The sequence below is a fragment of the Sus scrofa genome, chromosome 9 (genome assembly GCF_000003025.6).
Source record: "Sus scrofa isolate TJ Tabasco breed Duroc chromosome 9, Sscrofa11.1, whole genome shotgun sequence".
Taxonomy (NCBI): domain Eukaryota; kingdom Metazoa; phylum Chordata; class Mammalia; order Artiodactyla; family Suidae; genus Sus; species Sus scrofa.
Window position 1 is genome coordinate 3247378 of NC_010451.4, and position 9496 is coordinate 3256873.

General features: G+C 58.1%; 2 protein-coding genes across 3 annotated transcripts; one reads left to right on the forward strand and one right to left on the reverse strand.

The window, feature by feature from the left end:
- Positions 1097-2598, reverse strand: TIMM10B (translocase of inner mitochondrial membrane 10B). Its single transcript, XM_003357135.4, has 3 exons — positions 2453-2598; positions 2156-2251; positions 1097-1959 (listed from the first exon to the last, which is right to left on the reverse strand). Exons 1-3 carry the CDS (start codon positions 2489-2491, stop codon positions 1783-1785), a joined length of 312 nt encoding a protein of 103 aa, XP_003357183.1. The 5' UTR covers positions 2492-2598; the 3' UTR covers positions 1097-1782.
- ARFIP2 (ADP ribosylation factor interacting protein 2) lies at positions 2634-7539 on the forward strand. Of its 2 annotated transcripts, XM_003357136.4 has the most exons (8): positions 2634-2788; positions 3577-3717; positions 3973-4069; positions 4789-4907; positions 5091-5312; positions 5852-6009; positions 6141-6315; positions 6775-7539. In XM_003357136.4, exons 2-8 carry the CDS (start codon positions 3619-3621, stop codon positions 6928-6930), a joined length of 1026 nt encoding a protein of 341 aa, XP_003357184.3. In that variant the 5' UTR covers positions 2634-2788; positions 3577-3618; the 3' UTR covers positions 6931-7539. The 2 variants fall into 2 exon arrangements, with proteins under 2 accessions (XP_003357184.3, XP_013844911.1); XM_013989457.2 differs by lacking the exons at positions 2634-2788; positions 3577-3717; positions 4789-4907 and having other exon boundaries at positions 4010-4069; positions 6775-7538.

Consider the following 9496-nt stretch of genomic DNA (forward strand, 5'->3'; position numbering starts at 1 on the left):
ATTTGTGTGATAAAAGGATAAAGTTTTGTCAAAGCTCATCCTCGAGTTGTGCTTCGAATGTCACACTGCTCTCATTATGTCCATGGGACACTTCACGGGAAGACCTGAAGGAGATTTCAGTGGCTTCTGATACATACTGAATTCTTACCTCCTCATCTCTCAAGTGGGGATAATATCGAAACCAGAACCTATACAAAGTGGGTGCTCAAGAGACGATTTTGAGAAGCAGCCTGGTATAGCAAAGAGAACGACACCAGGCTAGCATAGTTCCCTTAAAGAGATATACTTTAAGTATATCGTAAAGTCAGATCTGCCTTTTGAGAGTCTGCTACCAGAAGAATTCAATATCCTGACCTGTATAGGGGGAGAAAACAACTGTTTTGTGGGTGGTTTCAAGTTTTTTGAAAAAGTACTACTGTGGAAACCAACCAAGCTTTTGTCTAAAAGCTCCCATTTCCATTATAAAAACGAAGCATGATCACCGAAGGGGGAATAGCTGAGGGTGAGGTGGGGGGTTAGGGAGAGCAGTGAAGGTGTAAACAGCTGCCATGGTGATGAGAAGAGCAAACAGACCAGGAACCCTCCAAATGCTATTTGTTGGTAGAGCTTGGTTGCAGCTGGGACTGGGAATATTTAGTGGCATTCACTACACAGCTGTGTTTTCCTCTAGCTGTGTGAATGGAGGACCAGAAAAGTTAAAACAGCTGGACTGGGAGTTCCCTGGTGGCCGAGCAGTTAAGAACTCGGCATTGTCACTGCTGTGGCTTCAGTTTGATCCCTGGCCTGGGAACTTCTGCATGCCATGGCATGGCCAAAAAATAAATAATAATAAGTAAAACAGGTGGAATGATACAAAAAGGACACAAGGGCAGCAAAAAAATTCAGGGATGGAGTGACATGCCACTGAGACTGCTGAATACAGAGGTAAACTCCACAAGGGAGGCAATAATGAGGAAAGAATGGAGAGGCTGGAATTAGAAACCATGGGATAGGCACAGCTGGGACAATGCAGAGTAGGGGGCAGGGCTGGAATTAGGAGATCACAGGCGAGCAGTGAGACAAGAGCGTAACATCCAAAAGCTTTTCCTTTCTTCTGTTTTTTTTTTTTTTTTTTTTTTTTTTTTGTCCCCTTAGCCACCACCCTCTACTTCTGTGGTTTTCTCTCCCTTGAGTCTGACTATAGTGCAGAACATGGCTCCCCAAGTTTTCCCCTGACTGCTCCTGAAGACGAGCACACAGACCTCCTCGGTTTAAAGGATTTACTGCTCAATTTCTGGGAGTATTAAGAAAGTAACAACTTGGGGGAGTGGTTAACGTTCTAGAACACCCAGAAGTCCTATAGGTTTCATCTGTCTGGGGCTACTGACTTTCGAAGAGGTAGTGCCTAAAAGCCCTGTGGTTTCTTAATCCATGGTCCTTAATATCTCTAAGCGAACCATTTAAGTCAGACAGATTTAAGGACAGAGTTCCCATTTTCTCTGCCGTCTGGGCACGAACCAGCGTCTTGTTGCCAATTTTAAAGCTGTACCCACAGACCTTCCTTTAACCAGGTGCCTGGGAATGCTGAGGTTTTCCTTCCACACACAGAAGGCAACTTCTCCCTGCCCAGAATATCAACCGCACAGATTACAGCAGGTTTATTAGCTCCAGGAAAAGGAGCAACAGTACCTAGCTCTCAGGCAACTCCTCATTCTCTACATACAGGCTCCATCTTGCCCAAGGTCCACTGCTCCTTCAACGTGAGGGTCCATCCAGTGCCTCCCTTCTCAGCGTTGAGGACAGCTAGCTGCCAGATGGCGAGGCTTCTGGCTGTTCAGCAGCAACACCTGGCACAGCTGAGGCAGCCTCGTAGTCAGCGATGCGGCGCTGTACCAGGGCAGGCATGAGCTGCACGTAAGCGGCCATGAGGCGGTGGTTGGAATGGATCAGCTTCCCGGCACAGCTGTGCAGACAGGCCTCCTGGAAGGAAGACAGGGTGGAAGTAGAAGCCAAAGGTGTCCAGTCAGGTCCGTTTCCCTCCTTCCCATCCCCAGCCTCAGGGCGGAGGTCGTGGGAAGCCAGGGCCGGACGTAGGGGAATTGACGGGAGAGGGAAGCAGTGCACGGTTAGCTCTGAGGCTCGAGGAGCACTTCCCTACTCAGTTCCCCCACCTAACCTCCTCGGCATCCAGAGCTCGGTGATGCAGGCTGGGCACGCAGCGCTGGAAGCAGAGTTCCGTCATCCGATTGTAGACCAACAGGAAGTCCCGCAACTGGGGAGGAAGGGGGACAAGGAACTCAGCGAAGAGGGGGCCACGTCTCAACTCAAGGCCGCGCTGCCGGCGCTTTCCCAGGACCGTGTACCACGGCCCGTGGTTCCCAGCCCTTGGATGCCTGGCTCTCTGGGGTTTCCGCCATGCGAACAGGGATGCTAGCTGGATGCAGGGCCCTTAAGCGACTTAGCTCCCACTCACGTTTCTCAGCTGCTGCTGCTGCTGCTGTTGCTGTTCCATCACGCCGCCGGCGCACAACCTACGTCACTTCCGTTACAGCTTCTAGGGAACGCCCCGGAAGTGACCTCAATGGCTCCCCAGGGGCAGAGGGGTTGGCTCAAGGAGCGCCCGCCCACCTCCCCGCGACGTCACTTCCGCCCTCATAATCGGCTACGTGGCCGGCTTCTTCTGCCCGGGAGAGGACGTCACTTCCGCCGAGTCCCTGACCTGCTGCTAGGATCGCGACGGGAACTGGATCCCGAGATCCCCGCGCGGCCCGGGCCTGGCGCCCTGAGGGGAAGAGCGGCCCGGCCCGAGGTGAGAGGGACGTGCATGGGCGAGGGCAAGGTGAACGCACGAACCTGACCTGAGGGCAAGATGCTTCTGAGCCCTGGGAAAGGATGAGGACACACCTGACGCCCAGGTGTATGGGGGGAGGGCGGAGACTCACACACCTGGGGAGACCTAACTGACTTTGGAAGGGATCACCTCCCTATGTCCTGGGGCAAAGGGACTTTTCCCCGGGGTCGGGAACTTACACCAACTGATTCAACTAAGGCCTGGGGCGGGGGTGGGGGCAGGAAGAGGGGGTGCATGGGATGGAGGAGGGGGAGACCACCTGCAGGAAAGAGGAGGAGACATTAGAGGAGTGTGAAAGGCCAAACAATGGCGAACATACCTGAACGGGGATAGGCACCTGAGCGCTGGGAAAGGGATTGTCTCCTGATGAGGAGGAATACCTGCGTGGGGATAAGCTGCTTGAGAGCACAGGCTTTCTCTCCATTGCCTCAAATAGTGCGTGGCATGTAGTAGGCACTCATTAAATGTCTGTGGAAGGACTGAATGCATGAATGATCCCTGGACTGCTGGGGGGGTGGGGGTGGGGGGGTCATGAGAACATGACCTCTGGTCAGGCACACCTGAGGCCTGGGTGCCTGTGTGTAAAACTTTGCACCTTGGAAGGGAGAAAGACAAAGCCCCGAGGGAAGAGTGGTGGGCAGACCCCACCACACTGAAGCCCCGGGACGGCCTCTGCAAGGGCAGGGGAGACCTTCCTCTTCGGAGAACTGGCCCGTTTCCAGAACTGTCTGTGTTGGGCTTTGCAGGGCGCTGGGGTGGAGACTTTGACTCCAGTCCCTTCGCTCGCCATGACGGACGGGATCCTAGGGAAGGCAGCCACAATGGAGATCCCCATCCACGGGAATGGTGACGCGGGGCAGCTTCCTGAGGATGATGGGCTGGAGCAGGTGCTTCTGTTTGATTCTTCACATTGTTTCAGTTGAGGAATCCCAACTCTTAAACCCTGAGCTCTCTCCTTCTTCCAGTAGCCTTCCCCCAACTCACCTGATTTCCTTCAGTCTTTTTACCAATCTTTGTTCTGATTCTGTGCAGACTTCCCTTGTGTGCTCTCTCTATGATGCTTCAATCCAAGCTTGTTTTCACCCCCAAAATGCTTCAGCTGCCCATATGTTCCTGAAGCCCCCCTCTTCTCTGGCCTATAGGACCTCCAGCAGGTGATGGTGTCAGGACCCAACCTCAATGAAACCAGCATTGTGTCTGGTGGCTATGGGGGCTCTGGTGATGGACTCATCCCCACAGGTATGAATGATCAGAGCAGGATAGGGCATTGAGTGGAGAGGGGAAGAGGACTGGCTCCAGGGGGCATAGGATACGTCTAAGAAGGCGTGAATCATGTCTGGAGCTCGTGGGAACCTCTGCCAGGATGAACCCGCGGGCATCTCAGCCCAAGGCCCGTTCCCAGGGGTGTCCATCTGCCTCCACTTGCCACTTTGTCCCTCAGATATGCCCACTTGTCCCTTCTCTGCCGTCACTACCTGAGTCAGGCAGAGAACTCTGTTCACCAGGCCTCCCCTGCTCTGGAGCTTGAATCTGATTTGGAGCTTTGAGAGGCTTATCAGAGTCTTACGTTAGACTCTGCTATTTAGAGGAACAAGCAGCCCTGAATCTCGCAGTGACTGGGATCCACATGGGAATGTCAGCCAGGTGTTCGGTTCGAGGGGCGCCCAGCCATGGTCAGCGACCCCATTCTCAGCCTAGTCTCCGCTGTTTCCTCTGCCCCTGCACACGAGCAACCCCTCCCACCTCCCTTTCCAGTCCTCACCTCCACGTCAAAAGGAGGCCAGGTGTATGTTGGGATTGGGTCTCAGGGTCCAAGGCATGAATTCCTCCTAGTGAGTCTCCAGCCCTGCTCCTTCCGGGGCGTCATTTTCATGTGCTGGGAGGGAAGTGTGGGTGGAACCACAGAGGCGTCGGATTGTGTCTGAGAGAGGCTGGTGTCAGAGAACTTGGTCCTTTAGGGTCTGGCCGCCATCCATCTCACAGCGCCCCTCCTGCTGGCCCCGGGGATGAGGTGGCCCGGGGCATCGCTGGAGAGAAGTTCGACATCGTCAAGAAATGGGGCATCAACACGTATAAGGTGGGATTCACGCACCTCCTCCGCCCCCTGAGCTCCCCCGGGTACCTCTTCCCCATCTTGCGGATCCTCCTGTCCCATCATCTCGGGCTGAGACTTGGAGTCTGGGGACGCCGGGGTAGACACTTGCTGCGGGGCAGGGCCGGGCGCCAGGGTCTCTGACCTGTTCCCCCACTTCCCACTCAGTGCACAAAGCAGCTGTTATCAGAGCGGTTTGGCCGAGGCTCCCGGACTGTGGACCTGGAGCTAGAGCTGCAAATTGAGCTGCTGCGTGAGACGAAGCGCAAGTATGAGAGTGTCCTGCAGCTGGGCCGGGCCCTGACAGCCCACCTCTACAGCCTGCTGCAGACCCAGCATGCACTGGGGGATGCCTTTGCTGACCTCAGCCAGAAGTCCCCAGAGCTTCAGGTGCCTTGGGCAGGCCAGAGGGGGAGGGGGGCCTGGGCCCGGGGCCCTCCCAGGCAGTCACCCCTCAGCCTCCCTCCTCCCTCCCTCCTGCAGCCCAGAGGGAGAACCCCTCCAGGGTGGGCCCAGCCCCGCCCCCAGCAGCACTCACCAGTGGAGGCAGCCTAAGGGTTTGTACGGAGGTCCAGAAGTCGGAGGGGGTGGGGGAGGCGGCACACTAGGTGCCTCGCAAATAGCCCTTCTCGGCCTCGGCGAGAATGCCTTCGGTGCCCAGCCTCATCGGAGCCGCTCCCTTGCCTGCTGCACTGGCTTGCCCTCTTCCAGTCCCGTGAACTCCGAGAGCCCCGCTCCCACGTTCCTGCCCTAGGCATCCCCAGGGGGGGCCCACGACCCTTCTGGCTAAGAGAGCCTTGCTGGAGGCCGCCCTGGGTGGCTCCAGTTCAGTGGCTGTTTCCTCCGGGGGAAGGAGGGCAGGAAGGGCCCCGCAGCTCTGGTCAGGTGGAGGCCGTTGCTCAAGGCCGGTCCCTGCCTTCTGCCCTCAGGAGGAATTTGGCTACAACGCCGAGACGCAGAAGCTGCTGTGCAAAAACGGGGAGACACTGCTGGGGGCCGTGAACTTCTTTGTCTCCAGCATCAACACGTTGGTGACCAAGACCATGGAAGACACGCTCATGACTGTCAAACAGTATGAGGCTGCCAGGTGTGGGCACTGGCAGGGCCCAGGGGTTGGGGAGGTGGCCGGCATGAGCGGAAGTCTGAGCTTTAGGGGCACGAGCACGGAGAAGGGAAAGGATGGATGGTGGAGACCAGCCTCTCTCACCCCCTCCTCAGGCTGGAATACGATGCCTACCGGACAGACCTAGAGGAGCTGAGCCTAGGCCCCCGCGATGCAGGGACGCGTGGTCGACTCGAGAGTGCCCAGGCCACTTTCCAGGCCCATCGGGACAAATACGAGAAGCTGCGGGGAGATGTGGCCATCAAGCTCAAGTTCCTGGAAGAAAACAAGGTGCTAACCCCACTCCTTTGACCCAGCCCCCCCTCCCTCTTTGACCCAGCCCCCCTCCCCCCAAAGACCGGCCCATCGTTGAATGAAAGTGTAACCTGGCTAAGGAGTGGGGTCTTCCCCCAGCCCACTCAACCCCTGGACCCCTCCTAGCACCCTCCCCCTGATCCCCAGCCCTTTTCTAGTGGACGATGTGGCTGCCAGTCCAGGAACAAAATTGGGAAAAAAATCAGCCCTGGAGCTGGGATGCCAGAGCCCCCTAGGCCCGGCCAGTCAAGCCAGGTTTCTCCTAGCAGAGTGGCTCTTACTCTTTGAGTCCCTTGTCGAAGCTCGGCCCCCACTTCTAAAGCACCCTGGGCGCGGAGTCCACGTCCCCCCCCCCCCCCGCCCCGGTCCAGGCTCAGGCTTACAGCCCCTTGGGGGCGGGTGAGCCCAGTCTCGGTGACCTTACTGGGCCCCCAGATCAAGGTGATGCACAAGCAGCTGCTGCTCTTCCACAACGCTGTGTCGGCCTACTTTGCGGGGAACCAGAAACAGCTGGAGCAGACCCTGCAGCAGTTCAACATCAAGCTGCGGCCTCCGGGCGCTGAGAAGCCCTCCTGGCTAGAGGAGCAGTGAGCCGCTCCAGCCCAGCCTGGCCATCAAGAAGGACATTGAGGGGGCAGGCCCAGGGTGGGGGAGATTTGGACCTGGGACATCCCTTGCCACCTGCCCTCTGGCTTGGGTTCCCTTTCCCTGGCTGGGGCCTGACGCCAGTTTTACCCACACTGCTGTGGGTAGGGAGGGGCTTGCAGGCCCAGCGGCTGCTACCCTGTTCTGTACTTCCTGGCCCCTGGGCTTCATTCCCAGATCTTTTCCTTCCACTCCACAGCCAAAGGCTGTGACAAAACCACTCCCTGGCCAACGGCATCACTCCTCAGGCCGATCCCCAGCTCCTGGGGGGTGCCCCCTGACCAATGGCAGGGCCTCAAAAGGCCCTGTCAGCCAATGGCAGCTCTTCTCAGGCTCCCCTGGGCCAATGATGTTGCCTCCAGTACCCTTTGTCCCTCCTCGATGCGTGCCCATTGCAGAGAAGGGGACTGGGACCAAAGGGGTGGGGATGGGGGAGCCCTCTTTCCGGCCCTGTATCTGAATGGGTCTCCCCTCACCTCCCCACCCAGTTTAATTGTGCTTAGAGCCCTGGAAGATGGGGACCTAGCACTAGGAATAAACCTTTCATAAAAGCAGGCCCAGTGCAGCCAGTTTGTGGGGGACTCTAGGCGGGTGGTCTGGGTGGAGAAGCGCTCAGTCTAACGGTGGCCCAGTCCCGTCAATTCAGGGGAGCTGGGGCCAGACAGCTCAAGTCACGAGCATCAGAAAGAGTCCGAGGGCCCGCTCCCTCCCGAGTCCCAGTAGGAGGCTTTATTTGCCCGTTAGGCTAGCACCGAGACAGCAATGGATCTTAAAACACCGGGCCCCGAGGAGTTGGGCCCCTGACCTCCATCATCCATCCATTCATACGGCAAATACTCACTGAGTGCTTTTATTTGCCAGGCACTGCGCTAGACCCTGGGGAAACATCAGGGAATAAAACACAGTCCCTGCCCACAGTGCTTATGGCCTAGTGGGGGATAGAGGCATGTAACCAGGCAACTAAGACACAGTGAGAGCTGCCAGGTCCTGAAGCTCAGAGGAGGGTGTCTGGTCTAGACGGGGGCCTTGGGGGTGTCCGCCTGAAAGCGGAGACCTGGCAGCCAGGTGAAGGGTATGGGGAAGAGCATTCTAGGCAGAGACCAACCCAGGTGAAGGCTCGGAGTAGGAACTGGAAGGAATTCAGCTTGGAATGGGAAGTGAAGGGGAGTGGCCAGGGGATGACTACAGAGGTAGTAGGTCGTGCCAGGCCTTTTCAGGCTGTGAAGCCTTATCGGGAGAAGTCTCGGGTCCCCTCATGTTGTGTAGCCCTGGCCCCCACTTCTACAGCAAACATGAACTCCGTCTGAGGCTCATTCGCAAGCACCAGAGCACCCGTGCTGGGCCCGGCACTAAGGCGGGTGAGAGGTCAAGGCAGCTTCCAGAGCCACTGCCATCCCGCTGTTGAGCCCAAACCTGACCCTTGTGTGAGGCAAGGAAAGCTCCTGACAGCACCGATTTAGTCGGGGTCCAGGTAGCTCCAGAACCTGGCAGCACCCTCCTCTCCCTCTGGAGGCTGCAGGCCTCTGGCGGTGGCTTAGTCAGGGGGCTGGTCCATACACAAGCCCCTCCACTTTAAGGCCGCTGGAGATTTTTCAGCCTGAAAGGTGCTGAAGCCCGGCCTGACTGGAGGCAGGCCCTCAGGCAGAGCTCAAGGCCTGGTTCCAGCACTTTCTAGCTGGCTGATCAGGGTTAATGTCTGGGGAGCCACGGGCCCTCAGTTCTTTCCGTTGCAAAACCCAGCTAATAAAAGAAGCCACCTATTAAGATGAAGAGTATGAAGGGTAATATATGCAAAGTGATTCGTTATGTGTCTGGCACACAATAAGCACTCAGGCGCTGTTAACTGTTATTGTACTTTTTGATTATTTTCCACCGGGGCTGCTTTTCCACAGTGCGACGATTCTGAGAATTGCTCTGGTCTTTGGAGGGTGGGAGGCAGTCGCTGGAGGGCCTGAACCATAATTTCCTCAGGAGGAGGCTCTGGAGGCAGAGCCCCGCACCTGTGTACCCGTCGGCCGCTTCTCCCAGAGCTCTGGGTGCTGCCCTTCCACCTTGGGGCCCTTCCGCCGCCCCGAGGTCTGGGCCGAGGCACAGACGCCCGGGTCCTCCGCCCAGCAGAGACCACGCCAGCATAGTCCGCAGGAGCCCGCCGGGGAAGCCTGGAAGGGCCCCTCCCCGAGGCAGCCCTTACCGGCTCCCAGCGTCCGAAACCCCCGCTGCCCAGCTGCCTTTTCTGGACGGAGCCCCTGAGACCTGCGCTGCCGCCCGTCCCTGGAACTGTCGGGAGCACGAAGCGGCTGGCGGGGAGCGGGGAGCGGGGATCGAGGATCCGGGCTCCGCGCGCCGCCTCACGGGCTCCCCAGCCGGATCGCGGAGGCAACATCTGCGGGAGTCTCCGCCGGGGTCGGGGAGCGGGGCGGGCGGGGCCTCCGCGGCGGTGGGCGGGGCGTGGGCGGGGCGTGGGTCCCCGCCGCCCCCTCCCCCGGCTGGTCCGCAGCCCCGCCCCGGCCCC

Bases quoted from the DNA above. Each gene is read 5' to 3' on its own strand.
- TIMM10B (XM_003357135.4), bottom strand. From the start codon at position 2,491: ATGGAACAGCAACAGCAGCAGCAGCAGCAGCTGAGAAAC. The intron at 2,252-2,452 runs GTGAGTGGGAGC...CTTCCTCCCCAG, and splicing joins AGCAGCAGCAGCTGAGAAAC to TTGCGGGACTTCCTGTTGGT. The intron at 1,960-2,155 runs GTTAGGTGGGGG...TCTTCCTTCCAG, and splicing joins GAGCTCTGGATGCCGAGGAG to GAGGCCTGTCTGCACAGCTG.
- ARFIP2 (XM_003357136.4), top strand. From the start codon at position 3,619: ATGACGGACGGGATCCTAGGGAAGGCAGCCACAATGGAGATCCCCATC. The intron at 3,718-3,972 runs GTGCTTCTGTTT...TCTGGCCTATAG, and splicing joins AGGATGATGGGCTGGAGCAG to GACCTCCAGCAGGTGATGGT. The intron at 5,313-5,851 runs GTGCCTTGGGCA...TTCTGCCCTCAG, and splicing joins AGAAGTCCCCAGAGCTTCAG to GAGGAATTTGGCTACAACGC.